Here is a 19261-nt window from a genome sequence, read left to right on the forward strand (position 1 = left end):
TCGAACTCCAGAACGTTCAGTTCAAAAAATAGGCTTTTAACCGCTCTGCCACCTTGCGTCCTAGACTCTAGAAAGGAATGGGTAAGGCCGTGTATACTTTATATATCAATTTTCTGATAGAGGGGCACTATGGGTAGACTAGTGCTAACAGCCTTATTTTAGGTATTGGAGTTCACCTTAAGATACCGGAAGACACCTTCATCATGTTGAAGTGGTACATAAGTGAGCTGCAAATTCGATACATAAGTAAAAAGATACCAGACAACTAATTTTTGCAATTTTTTAAATAATTTTTGGCAGAAGATTGTTATTAGGATGACAATGCCATACAATTTTTTTAAAAATTTTGGGGACATAATTATTATTATTATTTTTTGGCTTCATGATTGGAAATAAATAACTGCCCGGCCCAGAGGGCAGTAAAGGCTTCGTAAGCATCTTTTGTAACAAATATGTAGGTCACATGTGGATCTGCGTAATTCCCGTTAAATTTGGCACTACTCCTTAACCTTCGGACTAGCAGGCGTTGCCTTATCGTTTCTGTTTCTACTCCTGAAATGCTAGAATCTACAAAAACTGAAAACAAGTGGGCTAACTCTTCAGTCACACAAATCTAAAGGAGGGATGGTGGGGATCAGGATGGGGGGGAGTAGCGGGAAACAGAACTGTATTATTAAGTCAAGTCTGCATCACTTCTGACCACCACGATGCAGCCCGTCTCCTCTGCCTTAACCTAAAAGACTAAGTTTTTTTTTTTTAAACAACAACAATCGGCTGCAACAACACGATGACATGCCGAAATGCCATGCTCGTCTGGCTCCTCACTCTAGCAGACGACGGTGACATCTAGAGCGGGAAAGGGATGACGGGAAAAAATATTGAAAAAAAAAAACGTGTGTGTGTGTTGGGGGGTGGGGGAAGAGTCTGATGTTTCAATGCTGCCATTTCTGGTCGGCGGTGACAGGACGGCGGGCTATGTTATATTTGCAGTCGGAGGGAGAGCACGGGAGGTGGGGGGGGGGATGAAATGATACCAGAGGCTGGATTAAGTATGTTAGGCGTGAGTTTGGCCATTAATAATAATAATAAAAGAAACAACAACATAGATCATAACAACTGTAAAGGCTAATCTGCAACACACAAAACAACTGAACAATAGACTGCGAAGAACCAGGAGAGCAGTTTTCAGACAGGATCCAATCAAAGATCACTGCCGGATTTCCAGTTTCCCCAATATACTTATTTAGTCAGGCAGCAACATAGTCCAAGACTGTTTCTATAGTCACCATAGATACAACACAAATTTTTTTATTTTTTTTTTGCTAGTTTCGTTGTTACCTTCCTATATAGTTAATCACAAGTTATTGATGCCGTTATATTATGTATTTACTTACACGTAAATAAAGCTTTACCTTATGGAGGGCAATAGAGAATAAAGAGTTCGTATATAATGTATGTAAATGTATGTAGGAAATTGTTATGTATGTATGTAATGTATGCGTTTACTTAGTTTGCATTCTATGTGAGTTTTGTGGCGCCGACTAAACTTGCTGTCCTGGGAGCCCAGCACCCTCGGTATGCCACTAAATGTATGTTATGCATGCATGCAATGCTCTGCGTAATGTAATGTAATTGATATGTATATATGTGTATGAGTTTGAGTAGGTCCGTGGATTAGTATAGTAAATCTGACACAGTAAGGGAGATTTACTGCAAGAAAGGGAGAGATGACAAGAGAGACACACATACGCACAGAAACAAAGAGAGATAGAAATAGAGAGAGAGACAGAACCAGTGATAGAGAGACAAAGAGAGAGAGAGAGGGAGGGAGGGAGGGAGAGAGAGAAATAGAAAGAGAGACTTGAGAGACACACACAGAAACAGGGAGCGAGAGACAGAGACAGAAAGAGAGAGAGAGCAACAGAGAGAGAGGGAGAGACAGACAGAGAGAGAGACAGAAAAAAAATAGAGAGACAGACAGAGAGAGAGAGAAACAAAGAAAGGATAGAAACAGAGAGAGAGAGACAGAGAACAAAAATAGAGAGAGAGAGAAAGAGAGAGAGAAAGAGAGCCAAAGACAGAGCATGGTAAAAGAGAGAGAGAAAAAGAAAGAGAGAGAAAGAAGTAGAGCGAAAAGAGGCTAACAGAATGATGAGCTGAAATAAAAAAGAGTGTGAGAGGATAAGAGCTTAGAAACAACTCTTGAAGACCAGAAAACAGAAAGAGCAGCGGGCGCCTGACCCAAGAGCTAAGGATACACAGTCAATAACCATCCAGAATAAGCAAAACGATAAGGAGACTGTCGATCAGAATAAGCCTAACCACAACATTACTACCAAGGAGAAACAGATCTACCATGTACTTACTTTTTAGACGTTTGGGTGCAAACTGCTTCCTCCTTGTCATCTTGTACTGTGGCTCACTCTGGGGGCAAAACAAAGACATTGAACTCTTAAGTGGATCAAATCTTAGTTTAGAAAACATACATACAGAACTTACGAATAGATCAAATCTTGGTTTACAATAATAATTATAATAATAATAAAAAATAATAATAAACGAAACTCGACCCTGGCAGCGCCAGAGAATGAATACTCGTTCGTTTCTAACGTAATACTAATAATAATCTTTATTATTCATTAAGAAATTTGTTTCACAATGTGTGAATTACACCAAACAAAAATTCATGGTTTAAATGAAAAAAAAAAGGGAAAAAACAAAAAATACACACAAAATACAAAGCTTATATGTAGTGTGTAAATATATCAATTAGTTTGGATCAGTCATGTAATTAAATTTGTAATAGATCTAGATCAAGTCTAGACCAGCAGCAATTAGAGATATTTGTACCAATCGCTTTTGTTGAGCGCAATTTCATGCTTTTAGCTTTCTCACTACGTTACGATCTTATCACTTGTCTGGACCAGTTGGGGAAAGGCGGAGGAGAGGGGAAGAAGGAAGGAGTACCCGGGTGAATGTGCCGTGATCGCTTTTTAAATGCATTAAATAAAACGTTGTACGAGTTCAATTCGAATCAGGGCTCAATCCTTCTTAAGGGGAACTAATTCAACTTATATCACCACATCAATCAAATACAAGTTCTTTCCTTTGTTCGATACTAAAAAAAAAATAATATAATAAATTACCAAAAGTTAATTAAATAATTGGTTAAATGTTTTAAATTGATTCTTGTTTTGTCAGGTACTAGAAATAATTGTGCCAAATTTCAACTTTCAACTTTTCGAGATTGGGTGTGGGAGAAAAACGTCTACAAACGTTTTACCAGACAAACAGACGGACAGAGTGAGTTGATATAAACTTAATAAAATAAAATACACCTCATAGATAGATCAAATTTTGGGTTTTAAAAAAACAAAACTCATATGGAGATAGAACAAAAATTGATAAAGTCCCCACACACACGCGCACGCGCGCACAAACACACAACTCATGAGTAAATCAAGTACTTAATTAAAGCAATAAACTAATATCTTTTTTTATCTCCTAAAGAGTCCATGAATGATAGTTCAAATTAAAAGAGACAAGCGAATAGCTCGATTAATACGATTACTATTTACTTTACTTACTATGAACAGAAACACTTTATATCTCAAAGAGATATATAGACTAGTGACAGTATTAGTCTGTTTGTTGGGCGAGAAAATGGAAATAAAATATGTAAAATCTATGTTTAACAATGCGATATTAAAGGAAGCTTGTTGGATGATTTATTATTTTTTTGGCTTAGAACCTACACAACAGTTAGAGACTCATTGATATATGTGTTGTCTCAGCTCTAGCACCTACACAACAGTTAGAGACTCATTGATATAAGAGTTGTCTCAGCTCTAGCACCTACACAACAGTTAGAGACTCATTGATATATGTGTTGTCTCAGCTCTAGCACCTACACAACAGCAAGAGACTCATTGATATAAGAGTTGTCTTAGCTCTAGCACCTACACAACAGCAAAAGACTCATTGATATAAGTGTTGTCTCGGCTCTAGCACATATACAACAGCAAAAGACTCATTGATATAAGTGTTGTCTCAGCTCTAGCACCTACACAACAGCATGGGACTCATTGATATAAGAGTTGTCTCAACCCTAGAACATACACAACAGCTAGGGACTCATTGATATAAGTGTTGTCTCAGCTCTAGCACCTACACAACAGCAAGTGACTCATTGATATAAGAGTTGTCTCAGCTCTAGCACATAAACAACAGCTAGGGACTCATTGATATAAGTGTTGTCTCAGCTCTAGCACCTACACAACAGCATGGGACTCATTGATATAAGAGTTGTCTTAGCTCTAGCACCTACACAACAGCATGGGACTCATTGATATAAGTGTTGTCTCAGCTCTAGCACCTACACAACAGCATGGGACTCATTGATATAAGAGTTGTCTTAGCTCTAGCACCTACACAACAGCAAAAGACTCATTGATATAAGTGTTGTCTCGGCTCTAGCACATACACAACAGCAAGTGACTCATTGATATAAGTGTTGTCTCAGCCCTAGCACCTACACAACAGCAAGAGACTCATTGATATAAGTGTTGTCTCAGCTCTAGCACATACACAACAGCATGGGACTCATTGATATAAGAGTTGTCTCAGCCCTAGCACATACACAACAGCTAGGGACTCATTGATATAAGAGTTGTCTCAGCTCTAGCACCTACACAACAGCTTGGGACTCATTGATATAAGAGTTGTCTCAGCCCTAGCACCTACACAACAGCTTGGGACTCATTGATATAAGAGTTGTCTTAGCTTTAGCACCTACACAACAGCTTGGGACTCATTGATATAAATGTTGTCTCAGCTCTAGCACCTACACAACAGCTTGGGACTCATTGATATAAATGTTGTCTCAGCCCTAGCACCTACACAACAGCTTGGGACTCATTGATATAAATGTTGTCTCAGCTCTAGCACCTACACAACAGCTTGGGACTCATTGATATTAGAGTTGTCTCTTTGCAATCTCTGGAGGACAACAACCAATCGATTGACGCTCCTAGAAGTCGTCACTTTCCGAAAGGCACTTTAAAATGTGGAGGCCTTAAAATGGACACAATTAGCGAGGACTGGTCAGTGGGGACGAGTGCAGATAAACAAGTTCCCTCTCTTGTCCACGTTGCAGATGAGATTGTTGTTTGATCCCAGAGCTCTTCATATGTTTCATCGATGTGGACCTTGGGTACTTGTCATTTTCTTTACATCTGACCTCTTCCCCCTAATCTAACATGGATGCTTTTTAAAAACATTACTAATAGGTTTTTTTTAGTCAACACACACACACACTCTCCTCGAAACCACACACTCTCCTCAAAACCACATACTCTTATCGAAACTACACACTCTCCTCAAAACCACGCAGTCACTCCTAGAAATCACACATTTTCATCGAAACCAGACTCTTCTCAAACCCACACAGACTCTATTCTTTGCATGGAACTTAATCCATTCAATAGGTGTCTGAATGAAGACCAGGCCAACAGGGACAGATACAAGGTACTGAGTTACCAAAAGTTCACCACAACTCATCCTTCCCCTTCTGCTACACTGTCTACTCAAGGAGGCTGAGCCATACAAAGTAGAATTTCATAAGGTTGTTACGAGACTAGAAGATTGCCCAAATACACAACAAATATCGTCTCACATGAAAACATGAAAGTTTTGGAAAAATAAACCATCAACATTTAAATAAACAAAAGTTAAGCTTCCCTTTCCATGGGACTGACACTAAAAGGCCCATTTCTAACGCCAACTACTGACAGGGTGTTACGATACGCAATGGACCTCTTTCCACAATTGTAAACAAACAACATTTAGTCACGTGATAACAATGATAAAACAACGAGAAAAAAAACTGTCACGTGATAGCCATTGTGTATTAAAAATTAGATCGTAATTTGTATAGAAGAGATAGAGAATCACGTGGCTAAATGTTGTTTGTTTACGATTGGTGAATGAGGTCCATTACAGAGGGGAAAAAAAAAGAGTGCATGAAACTATTTTTACAATTCCTCTTCTCAGCTTGCAACTTCTTCACATGAACTGGAACCTATATGGACACTCAACCCCCCCCCCCCCCCCAAAAAAAAAAAAAAAAAACAGCTCTAACAATTTTCCTAGAAATTCGACAGTGGATGTATGTCCTTGAGAAAAGAATTTCAGCTGATTGGCCACACTGGGTAAACACTAGTTTGACCGTTATAATTTTTCGGAAATAATATCTTCTAAAATTAAATTTGGTCAGGCAATCTTTCTCTCGAACTGATCTACGTCAGCGGGCATCCCCGCATGTAAGCCTTATTCAATCAAGAGTTTAATAAATAATAAATACATAGATGTTCAGGAACATATTGAACCCCGTCTTGTAAAATTTGGGTCTATAAGCCTATCATTAGAATAATATATACACTGAGTGGAGTTATACATTCGCTTAACCAGGATTTGTTTCGTGAGGAGGGTACAATTAGGGCGGGGTAAAAATCATACATTTTTTTAAAATCCATCTTTCAATAGTTATTAAGAGTAATATAATTACTGTTACGAAAAGTTGTCAAATTAAAGGTGGAGTTTTTTTTTTGTTTTTGTTTTTTAGAATTTTTTGTATGGTTATTATTTAATGTGCTATATAAAATATTGTGCTAAAAAACGTTTGCAATACTTTGTGAAAACACAAAGGAAATCATGGAATTCTGTACCATGTTACCAAATGTTTCGCAAAATTAACCGGAAGCGTGCTGGGGCGGTGTTATTAAGTGTGTGTGTGTTTCCTATGTGATATGGAAAGGGAGTATTTTAATGTTAGTCGTAGATAAAGAGCATTAAGTTAATGTTAGTCTTGTAGAATGATGCAAGATAAGCGGCACTGCCGTAAGTAGTGCTACGTACGCCAGACGACCCAAAGAAGCGAGAGTGTAAAGGCGTGTTTTTATTGCTGGTTAGGTTTCTTTAAATATCATTTTATTTCATTTCATCTCAAGTTCACATTGTCTAGATCAGTGGTTCCCAAACTTTTTTGTCTCGTAGACCCCTGGGGGTCTATATAGACCACTTTGGGAATCACTGGTCTAGATGGTAATAAAAGTTACATGTAATTTTGTTTTAAAAGAGAACTTTTGTTCGAGTTATTTCAAGTTCGATATTAAAATTATAATACGCCAACAGTTGTTTATCAGCAGATTGGTGCTATAAGTCAACGACGTCAGCAACAGGTAGATATTTTAAATCTAATAAATTTGGCCAGATTTTACCAAATTGAAAGGAATGGGGACTTGGAACTTACAGTGCCGCGTTGAATTTTTATAAATACCGATAGCTGTCAAAAAAAGGTTCCACATTGTTTAGTTGTTATGTTGTGTGTTTTTTTTTAAACTGATAACATTTTACTTTAATTATTTTTTTTATATCGATCAATGGGCAATCAATGAGAGACTATGCAACATATAAGGGGCTATGATGATGATGATTATCAACTATCACGTGATGTGAAGCTGCACTTGCAGAACACTATGTCAACGGACTAGCTGCTAGCAAGATCTCTTGGATAGGAAACAAGGCAAAGTCACTGTAACTGTACTTTGATCTACTGTCACTCTAGTTTTAGCGATGTTACAATGAACACATCCGTTGGCACTGCACCATGCTTCAGTAAGCTTCAGTTATTCTCCCCGTCATACGTTAAAAACTGTCAACATTGGCTGTAATTCAATAAAGTGGATAGAGTGCTTTTGACGATAGCTTCGAATTGGTACAAACTTTAACTTCAAAATTTTGAGACATTTTTTCATTTAGTTATTTAATTAGACCTCCGGCGGACGACAGCTTTATCTGCATCAGTTGTGGAAAAATATGCATGTCGCAACAGGGTTTGTGTGGCCATGTGAAACACTGCACTCATTCTGCCTTATAAATCAAAGATATTGTAGTTATTATTATATATTTCGGAGCTATTTCCAGTTTTTGTGTTGACTTATAATTGTTGAGATTGGTATCCGTGATCGGATCTTGTCTAGTAGAATTAAATTTTTAATACAAATACGGACATGAAAATAGGACTCCGTGATTGCAAATGTAAAAACTTATTTCATAGTAAGATTTTGTATTTATAAATAGGCCAATTAATGTTTTTACAGTTAAAGTTAAATAAATAATTTATTTTGTGTCTTCTAATTATAGTGTGATCATAACTAAGCTCCTGGGAGAGTGGATGCCTAATTATAACAGAAGTGGCTTTGAAGGTGTTACCATCTTTTTTCACTGATTAAACAAACAGCAGCGGAACTTGTCAGCAAGATTAGGACAACTAATGTGGAATTAAACAAACAGCAGCATAACTTGTCGTCAAGATTAGGACGACTAATGTGGAATTAAACAAACAGCAGCATAACTTGTCAGCAAGGTAGGGCGACTAATGTGGAATTAAACAAACAGCAGCATAACTTATTAACAAGATAAGGGCGACTAATGTGGAATTAAACAAACAGCAGCATAACTTGTCAGCAAGATTAGGGCGACTAATGTGGAATTAAACAAACAGCAGCATAACTTATTAACAAGATAAGGGCGACTAATGTGGAATTAAACAAACAGCAGCATAACTTGTCAGCAAGATTAGGGCGACTAATGTGGAATTAAACAAACAGCAGCATAACTTGTCGTCAAGATTAGGGCGACTAATGTGAAATTAAACAAACAGCAGCATAACTTGTCAGCAAGGTAGGGCGACTAATGTGGAATTAAACAAACAGCAGCATAACTTGTCGTCAAGATTAGGGCGACTAATGTGAAATTAAACAAACAGCAGCGGAACTTGTCAGCAAGGTAGGGCGACTAATGTGGAATTAAACAAACAGCAGCATAACTTATTAACAAGATAAGGGCGACTAATGTGGAATTAAACAAACAGCAGCATAACTTATTAACAAGATAAGGGCGACTAATGTGGAATTAAACAAACAGCAGCATAACTTGTCGTCAAGATTAGGACGACTAATGTCGAATGAAACAAACAGCAGCAGAACTTGTCGTCAAGATTAGGACGACTAATGTGAAATTAAACAAACAGCAGCAGAACTTGTCGTCAAGATTAGGACGACTAATGTGGAATTAAACAAGCAAGTGCAGAAAAGGGCAGCTTTCGACAAACATATGTTGAGAAGACAAAGGGACAGCGTAGGGCATGTGTTGCCAAGGGCAGCTTAGATTGAGCAAGTTAAGCAATGGCAGACATAAACAGTCATGAAACACCACGATCAAACTAGAGAAGCAAAGGTAACTAAGAGACGCCATCGTGTACAGTGGCGTAGCTAGGGTGGGGGGAGGACTGTGGAGAATTTAAAAATCCCCCCGGGCCCCCACTTAAGGGGGGGGGGCCAATAATGAGTGGTTTTTACATTAAAGATTTAATATTACGCAAAATTCAGGGATCCCCAAAGAGGACAAACCCCCGGGCCCCGAAGGACGGAAAATTCCTAGGTATTTTGCAGGATGATAAACAAAATCACTTTATGATCAAAACATTTGCTGTCAAAATGAACGTTGCCCCAACTCCCCTCACTTCCTCTTTCTCTCTCTCCCTTCCTCTCCCACCTCTCTCTCTCTCTCTGTGCGTTTCAATTTCAACATAAGACATATAGATTTAGATAACAAAGCTACTCACCATAGTCAGTGGTACATCCGGTACTCAGCGTCTAACAATCAACACCACATCGCCCACCAACAACAGCAGCAGCTACTCCAAGATGTCACCATCATCACTCCAACAATGTAATCCCAACTGTACGATTCTCACCGCTACCTTCTTTGCCCTACACGGCACCGAGAATGACATCAGAAATATCACAAGATCCACAGAATTAAGTACATCTATTTTAAATGCGCCTTGAGTAGAAACATCAGAAATCCATCAAAAAATTCACAGAAAGAATATGTAGATCTATTTAGTAGCAACATAACTTTGGTGATGCTTTATTTGACCTTCTGGTTTCAGAAGAGAAAGTCAAGGTCATTGTTAGCCCCTTTTCAAAAAGGAGTTGAAATATCCCTGCATGTCACCAAGGTGGAACGATATTAGATCTGGTTCCCAAGTCTATTACACATGCCTGTCAAGTCAACATTTTAATCGTTAAAAAGAAAAGACGATGTAGTCCATGAAAGTTGAAATCACCAGGGGACGAGCATCAACTGACCATCAGATAGTCACTTTAAGCGATGTATTCAATGACCAGACGTTCGCTGCAACGTGCAGCATCGCATCCAGCTGTAACAACAACTTCACGCGAAGCTTGTGTTTCCATGAGGCTCTTCAAGCCATGGGCATCGTCTGATCCAATGTCTCTGGGAAGCGTGGGCAGGCAGCACTCCGCTCAGGTATCAAAGCTGAAAAAAAAAAGAAAAAAAAAGAGTAATATAAGTCAAAATGACACAGTAACTGAAACACAAGCACGCTTAGACACAATGTTACAAGTTATGAACACAACACGATTTGAAAAGCGACAAACACAACACGCAAACACACACACACGCAACATAAAAAAAAATTCCTCGTTCCGCTTTGTGGGGTAAATCCGTCAGTCACTTGTCTTCAAATGTCAGCAAGTTGACATCCGGGGTATCAGTTACACGTGTGACATTCGAGGTTAATATGGCGGGCCGCGGTTTGAACGAAACCCTAGTCCTGATACATAAAAGACAACAAGAGTGTGGCGGAGTATCTTCTCGCTGTAATGAGGAGGGATGCAGGCACACACATGTGTGTGTATGTGTGTGTGTCTGTGGGAGAGAAAGACGCTATGTTACACATCAGAGTAAGTCTAAAGTGAGAGAGGAGGACCTCCATATTTTATGGAGGACAAAAAGGACAGTCAGAGGACAAGACAAAACGTCGATAAATAACATTTTTTTATTTTTAGGCTCAGTGCTAAAACAAAGAAGCGACGTCATGGAACATTAATAATTTGAAGAGTTTACCGTCCAAACTACAGTCAAATCTAGAGAGTAGACAAAGGCGTTTAACTACAGCATACGAAACAGCCTGAACTACAGTACAAAACAACAGCCAAAAAGAGTGCTTAAGCTAAAGTTTAATGTATAGCCCCTAAACTAAAGTATATCATAGTGCTTAAAGTACAGTATAATATATTGCCTAAACTACAGCCAAAAAGAGTATTTAAGCTAAAGTTTAATGTATAGCCCCTAAGCTAAAGTATATCATAGTGCTTAAAGTACAGTTTAATATATTGCCTAAAGTAACATATTATGTTTCATAGAAATTGAAAACATTATATTGAAGGAAGGAAATTAAATTTAACTCTAGTCCTACTAAGTCTTAGTCTGTATTACCATAGAGCAGGGATGCCCAATCAAGTCACATACAGATTGTGATCTATCCGGCTCTCGAAACATCTGTTCTCAGAGCATAATGAAATCACAGAGCTCGTTTCCTTTGCGGTGATGCTGCCGGGAAATTTATATGTAAAGTGTCCCTAGAGGAGGGCACATGATTAACAATGGTGTCACAACGAACAACCATTTACTTTGCTTAACTTTTCCCAAATTAGTGTCATTCGGGTGGACTCAGCGGAGCTCTAAAAATCCCGAAATTTAAAAAAATCCCAGTCTTCAGCGAGATTCGAACCCGGGACCCTTCGCTTTACCACTCGGCCAACACTGTTATCACCTTTACCTATCCTTTAGCCCAGGGGTGGGCAACCTTTTTGGATCGAGGGCCGCATTTCTTAAAATTTGGAAATGGCGGGCCGCATATGTATATACAACTTAGAAATATACTTAAGCTAACTTTTAATTCATATTTACACTGTATTATATTCACGTTTCTTTTATTCCACACTCCACGTTAAGGAATTACGAGAAGATTTAGCAATTTTTGAAATCAATTAATATTTTTTTAAATTACTGTTGTCTTTTTATATTACAATAACCCCACTAATATACAGTTGTACTTAATGTGCAGTATTTTACTTTTTACACTCGTACATAATGTTCCGGAACTGTGGAACTAGATTACTAGTTGTTACCCTTGTGACTGTTGTCAAATTACCGTCAGTCGACCAGTAATTATACTTGTTTAGTTTCCCCCCACCCAAAATATAATGCTTGTTCACTGGATGAGACAATATATGTTTCGGAAGTTAATGTCGGGACGAGCGAAACATGTCCTTTTGGGGCATCACCAGAGAAATGCTGACCATGTCCTTCAATGGTGCATACTAAATCATAGACCCGAACAGGACTCTGGCCCCAAAGCCCTCCTATAGAACCAAAACTATTCGGAGAACTGCCTGTATCTGGAAAACATCTTAGATATAGAATTACTGATCTGAACCCTCCAACATGTAAAATGAGAACAAAGAAGAAGAAGAACAGATGTATGTGTACACAAATAGTGTGAAAAGCAGCACATTTTGTAAAGTGTTGACATACAGATTCTGGCACTCATAAGACTCCTGTGGAAGTACTAACTGGAAATTCTCTTTGCTCGGAGATATGTCCTCTGGAGCTAAATCAGCTTTTGCACTAAATGGTGAGCTAATGGTATTGAAAACTGGTTCTCGACGTGTTAAAACTTGCTTTGATAAATTGCAAAATTAAGGAATCTAAATAAGTGTACTTTTAATCATTTCACTAGAAATAATTTCACCTTTCAGCAAAGGAAAATGACAAAACATGTTTTCTTTTGCTTGCTTGTAGAAATGGGATGGCCTTGTTTGAAAAGATTTAACATCCATTTACATTTCATATGCAAGGAACTCATTGCAATGGCAATTATGAAACATGAAATCTGTCTTCCACTCTTCATTAGAAATATTGGTAACAAAGTCACAGTCAGTGTTTTTCATGTAACATAACAATTTCTTCCTTGAGATTTTAAAATGTTCTCGTTTACCTTGCCCATGCTTAGATAGCGGATATATAGGATTATTGTGTTCTTAATTGAAACTACCTGTGGTTAAAACACCCTAGCTATAATAAGTTCGATTATAAGGACATTTGAATTATGAAGTTGAAATTTTATGCAGCTTTGGGTAAACTTTCCTGTTTAAAGTTTATGGTTGGGTATTAAAAAAAACACACCATTTTACTCAGTCGATGACTGAGCTCCACCAGTTGTCACCCTTGCCATCTTGTTCCAAGCATACCCAACATTCAACACAGTTCTTTATAGCATTGAATAAAACTGATCAGAGATTGTGTTTTGAATTCAGTGTATTGATGTATAGCCAATAAGCATAGTCTTCGTTTGCTTGAAACTTTTTATAATGACAGTTTCAATTATTTATATTTATATTATTTTTAATATATTTGCATTTTTAAAAGTATATACTGTGGGCACACCTGACTTCTGTAGGTGTCGGCGGGCCGCATAAAACACTCCGGCGGGCCGCATGTGGCCCGCGGGCCGTAATTTGCCCACCCCTGCTTTAGCCTATTCAACTATTGTGGCATCAAACACAGATATTTTATATTGGTTATATAGCGCTATCAGCGGATTTGTATGAATGCAAATAGATACGTATGTGTACTATACACCCTGTTAAAGCCTTACCAACTATCCATTAATTTTCCAACATTGAAACCATAGCTACACTCATAAATGAAATATTGTTTGAAACTCCAAAAAGCAATGGATTGAAAATATATCGTTCATACAGCACTGCCACAGTCCTCCTAAAAGTCTAATCTTGAAACTATGCAGACTAGTTTTCTAATCCACTGACGCCCACGTGTTGTGCTGTAACTATGTGTTATCACCTCTGAACTCTGTCATAGCAACACATACAAACTTTTTTCTCTGTTCATGACATCACACACTATCAACTCGAGACAATTCATTATAGTAGGCCTCAACACTGACCTGCGACGTCACAACCTGTGGGCGGCGAAAAAACGATAGCTCGTTGTCACGTCGTACAGACCTGTGACGTGGCAACAATCTATTGGTCTCCACTGGCCAGGTATTCAGGCCTTCTAAGACTATTGGTCTCGATCAACTCGATATTCAGCATGTTTGTTTTAAAAAAAGTGCACTTCAGTCATGCTAATACTGTCTATTTTGTATGACACAAGATACACAGGTAGTGGTCACAGACTTATCGCAGCTGATAAAAAAAATGAAAAGTACCCCTTTCAGACCTTGTGATCTATAGGGCAGATGATGTAAAGGTAATCTGTTTCAGTGGACAACGATTAACGAAGGTGTCATGTGGCAAGAGCAACGACCAAGTGCCTTTACTTTTCCCAAATTAATGTCAGGTACCCATTAGAGCTTGGTGGACTCAGAGGCGCCCAAAGATCCCGAAATTAAAAATCCCAGTCTTCACCACGATTGGAACCCGGGACTCCAATTCGGAAGCCAAGCGCTTTACCGCTCAACCACCGCGTCTCCAATCGCTGCTGATAGTGGTCGTAAATATAAAAAAAAAAAAAAATTGGACCCAGTGGTGACACGCACTAGAATGTAACAAAAGTAGAAATAATAACGTCATAAAACAAGAGTTGCAGACGTCTCCAATGAAATGTGACACGAGAGGGACTATCACGTGATACAGACACGTTGAAGGAAGGATGTGGAAACAATAAGGAATTGGAAAGAAGAATGTAAGCTCGGTGAATTCAGAGCAAGTTGGCTAAGTACTAGAGATTTTGGCTTTAAAAAAAACTTAAAAGATTGGTCAAGATTTAAATCAGAGGAAAGATTGTTTCCTTTTGTTTTTAAATTCCTTTTCTTATTTTTTTTTATAAAATCATATATCGTTTCTAATTGGGCCCTGCTCAAAGTGAATCTGACCTCGTTTCAAAACGCTTCTCAATCTACAGCTTGTCATGGGGCACCGCTAAGATTACTCTACTCAGTAACGGCGAGCTAATCCTTTCGTAAAAGAAATGTTAGGATGAAGGTGAAGCAGTGCCACGTGAAATGATAAAACATCTTCAGAGATTTGAGAATCACTGTATACATGTCAAGACAGTAGATCTTTTACATCGTTAAGCTGGTCACATGATCGCACTCGAAAACTGGCATTGAAACTCTACTCGAGACAAATGTGGCCGAGCAATAAAATGCTTGGCTGATAGCTGAAGGTCGCCAGTTCGACTCTAGGGGGGAGACTAGGACATCATTTCAAAGACATTATTGACTTTAGTTCTGGATGGTGGGAGAATATGAGGTTTAAAAGTGCTTTAACCCGAAACTTCCCTTAACCATTGGTCAGACGTGGATGTGAATGCCTATCTAAGTCTTTTATTAAGTGCGAGAGTGTGTGCTGGGCACTACAAAGTGGACGGGGGGGGGGATGATTTACAGAAGAACAAAGGAAAGATAACTACAGGATGATGATTGATACGACACAGTCCCCCTAGTCTCCAATGAAAACAGTACGTTTTATCAAATCACATAAAATTAGATAAGACAGACAGACAAACGGTTGGAAGGACGGACGGACCTATGTATTGACAGACAGTGACAGAAAAATAGATAGATAGGTAGTTATTGCATAGATAGATGGATGGATGGATGCGTGAATGGACAGACAGACAGGCAGACAGACAGTAGATAGATAGATTAATCACCATACCAACATTACGTCACCCTACCAGCACTGCACCAGCTACCAGCACTGCACCAAAAATCAACACTACATCACCCTATCAGCATTATATCACTACATCAATATTACATCAACCTGTAAGCATTATATCACCATATGAACATTAAATGACCCGCAAGTTCTGGGAGAGATTTCAATTGAAGTCTTCTGCCCCATCTAGAACCAGAATCTGTAAACATCTTTAAAAATAAAACTTTCTCAAACACACACACACACACACATCGAGACACACACACACACATCGAGACACACACACACAGAGTGTTTCCAAAATGAATAATGATGACATTGGGAGAGCAGAAGAAAAATCCGAAACAATTAAAACAGACATTAGCATCGGAACAAGCCAGAGAAAAGAACTGTTCATGTTTAAAAAAAGGGCTCCAGAAAAGAACTTCCGGTTTAAATCGAATAAAGTTTGACACTGGGTGACCTTAATGAAATCAATACAAGGTCAAACAAGGTCATCCAAGATGAAGATAAAGTATAATTGGCTCAATAAATTTATCAATTAAAAAAAAAATTATTTGGCTCAATTTAATGAGTTCTTAAAAAATGTTTTAGCAAATTAAAAAAAAAAAAGTAATTAACCTTTCCACCTCCGTGCAAGAAGAGCTGGGATACTGAAGATGTTTCAATACATTTGAGAAGCGCGGAAGAAACAAGAAAAGAAATAAAATGTATTGACCAAACGCTGTTTGGTTGCCATGACACCAAGGTCTTGGGGTAACGTTTCCGGGTCACTGCTTGCTAGCCTCAAAATGTGTCAAGAACTATTGTGTGTGTGTGTGTGTGTGTGTGTGTGTGTGTGTGTGTGTGTGTGTGTGTGTGTGTGTGTGTGTGTGTGTGTGTGTGTGTGTGCGCGCGCGCGCGTGCGCGTGCGCGCGCGCCTAAGTAAGCAAGCATGGAAGCAGAACATATAATGCTAGTGTCCTGAAAAATGAACGGCTTTTTATTGGCGCCATCAAGAAGTGATACTGAACAACAAAGAGCTTTTTGATGGCGCCATCAAGAAGTGATACTGAAAGACAAAGAGCTTTTTATTGGCGCCATCAAGAAGTGATAGTGAACAACAAAGAGCTTTTTGATGGCGCCATCAAGAAGTGATACTGAAAGACGAAGAGCTTTTTGATGGCGCCATCAAGAAGTGATACTGAAATACAAAGAGCTTTTTGATGGCGACCTCAAGAAGTGATACTGAAAGACAAAGAGCTTCTTGCTGGCGACCTCAAGAAGTGATACTGAACAGCAAAGGGCTTTTTGTTGTGATACTGAACGGCATAGTAGCTTTTGTTTGTACCGTCATCTGATACCAAGTGACAGAATTGACTACATCAATAAGTCATGTTATTAAGCAACACTAACATATCTAACAACCTTTTATATTTATCCTCTACTTTACACTGTGTTCCTTTTAAGACATCCTTCTAAAATGTATCATATATGTACACTTTTTTAAGGAGCTATCTATCACCATGGAACTCTGGCAAAAAAACAACAACAGCCCAGCGACTATTTTTTTTATACAAACTCAATAGCTTTAAACTAAACAAGAAGATCCTAGATACTTCTTACGGCGCGACTATACAAAATCTGCTAACATACGGAATAACTTGTCGTCGCGAAATGGGCGACTGCTGTCAATCAAAACAAGAACAGAGCGATACAAAAACTCGTTCGTACCTCACTCGGTCAGACTATATCACCGCCACTCGTTGATCAGGGAACATGAAAAACAACAAGATGCCTGTGTGTAGTAGCTGAATGAACTCTTTATGTTATGTCTGTTGTATTTATGAGTATTTTTCTGTTGTGTTGTCTGTATATGAGAAAAGAGTCCTTGTAATCACAAGAAATTTCCGTAAGGATCAATAAAGCAGTCTTAGTCTAGTGTTATCCCGGACCCCATACTTACATTATACTAAGTACCGTACTTAACACTTTGAAAGACCCTAAGCTATTTGAAATATAGGACCTTGTGGAACCTTTGTAATTGTAAGTCCAGATATTATATGTCAGTACTAAATGTTTCTTGGGCGCCCTAAGCTATGGTTTGTGTTGCCTAATTTCTAGATCTCTGATACTAGCTTTTTTTTTTTAAATTATATTAAATGTCACGTTATTTCCAGAGCTAGAGTTGTTAATATAAAAATAAGTAACAACAGTGATAGAGCCTAAATAATCATAAAATCTACATTTCATACAGGTATTACATTTAAGCAAAAATGAAATAGAATTTTGGTTAAAGTATGTCAGGCGAAGATTTGAACCAATGGCCGATGTCGTAATAGTTCAAGCTCTAACAACAACGAATTATAAAGCAGGTCGTTGCGTATTTCCATCTAACCAATCCGTACTCGTAAGAGGGAGACAGGTTTTAGTAATAAAAACCATCTATAACTGCTAACAGTGTAGATGACAATTCTCGTGTTGGGAGTTCGAATTCCGGAATTGTTAATGGTATATTGAAGGATGGATTTGTAGTACCTTGCTTTCATGGAAGATGGAATGTTAAAAAGTGAAAAAAATCGCATTGAGATTTTTTTTTCGAAGTCACCATGGGAACTGAGAAAGGCAACGAGAGAACTTTTTTTTTCTCGTCCTCAAAGAAATGACGCCTCTCGATTCCTTATCGGAATCGACTCTTTAAAAACATGTCTGAAATCGATTATGAAATGGACAAAACTTCCAATACCGAATTGAATATGAACATTAGGTCTTGGGAAAAAAAAAATTAAGTTAAAAAGTCAGCTTCTGACGTCACCTAAAAAATGGCGGACCAGTCCCAAGCCAACACAAACACTCAGACACAGAAACAAAGCTCACACACACACACATGCACACTGTATCCAGCCCATCCATCAAGTCAATTATTACGTCGACTGATGATGGATGAATGGATAGGGGTCGGGTAGGTGGAGGTTGGGGATGAGGAGGACAGTGGAGAGGGGCGCAGGGAGTACGGCGGGTGGCGGAGAGGGGCCCCCAAACATTATCCCATAGTGGGCCCATTATGCGCGAGAGGCTCGTCCAGCCTCGATTTATGCTGTTTTGATAAGATGGCCGACTTGCGATCCGGTGATTATGGAGACGATCATTTAATTGAAAGTAAGAGGGGGAGGAGGTGGTGGGTGAGGTGTGGGGGTCCAGGGGACTAAAAGAAACTGATCTCCGGGAGAAAAGGAGTCAAAGAACAGAGAAGAAATGGAGAGAGAGAGAGAGCAAGTGACAGTGACAAAATAACGGAGAAAATCGAATTAGCATGCCATAAGAGGGAGAGAGAGAGAGAGACGGAGAGAGAGAGAGAGAGAGAGAGAGAGACTTATTATACAGCATTCATTTCTGAATGATTTGATGTAATACATGTCCTAATTAAAGGTGGAAGTATTTTAAATAATTTTTTTTTATATTTTGTATACTATCTTAGTTTTTACCACAGAGATTGTTGGTTTTTGCTGTTTTCTCCTATTAACAATTTTCATATTTTTTTTTTGTTCAGAGATGGCGTGATTAAAAAATTATTTATGAATATTTTACCTTGAAATTTGGCACAAATAATGTTGTTTATACAAGTATAAAAGTGAAGCAGATTAAATACAAAAGGTTGA

General features: G+C 38.5%; 1 protein-coding gene across 2 annotated transcripts in view; it reads right to left on the minus strand.

Moving 5' to 3' along the window:
• Positions 1 to 19261, minus strand: part of LOC106063758 (uncharacterized) — a 167698-nt gene that overhangs the window by 107084 nt on the left and 41353 nt on the right. For both annotated transcript variants that reach the window (XM_056034494.1, XM_056034495.1), the window contains exons 2-3: positions 9686 to 10404; positions 2367 to 2424 (exon numbers count right to left, since the gene is read on the minus strand). In XM_056034494.1, coding sequence (XP_055890469.1) covers positions 2367 to 2424; positions 9686 to 9688 — 61 coding nt within the window. In that variant the 5' untranslated portion in view covers positions 9689 to 10404. The remainder of the gene's footprint in view (positions 1 to 2366; positions 2425 to 9685; positions 10405 to 19261) is intronic.

This window comes from Biomphalaria glabrata, chromosome 7 (assembly GCF_947242115.1).
Source record: "Biomphalaria glabrata chromosome 7, xgBioGlab47.1, whole genome shotgun sequence".
Classification (NCBI taxonomy): Eukaryota; Metazoa; Mollusca; class Gastropoda; family Planorbidae; genus Biomphalaria; species Biomphalaria glabrata.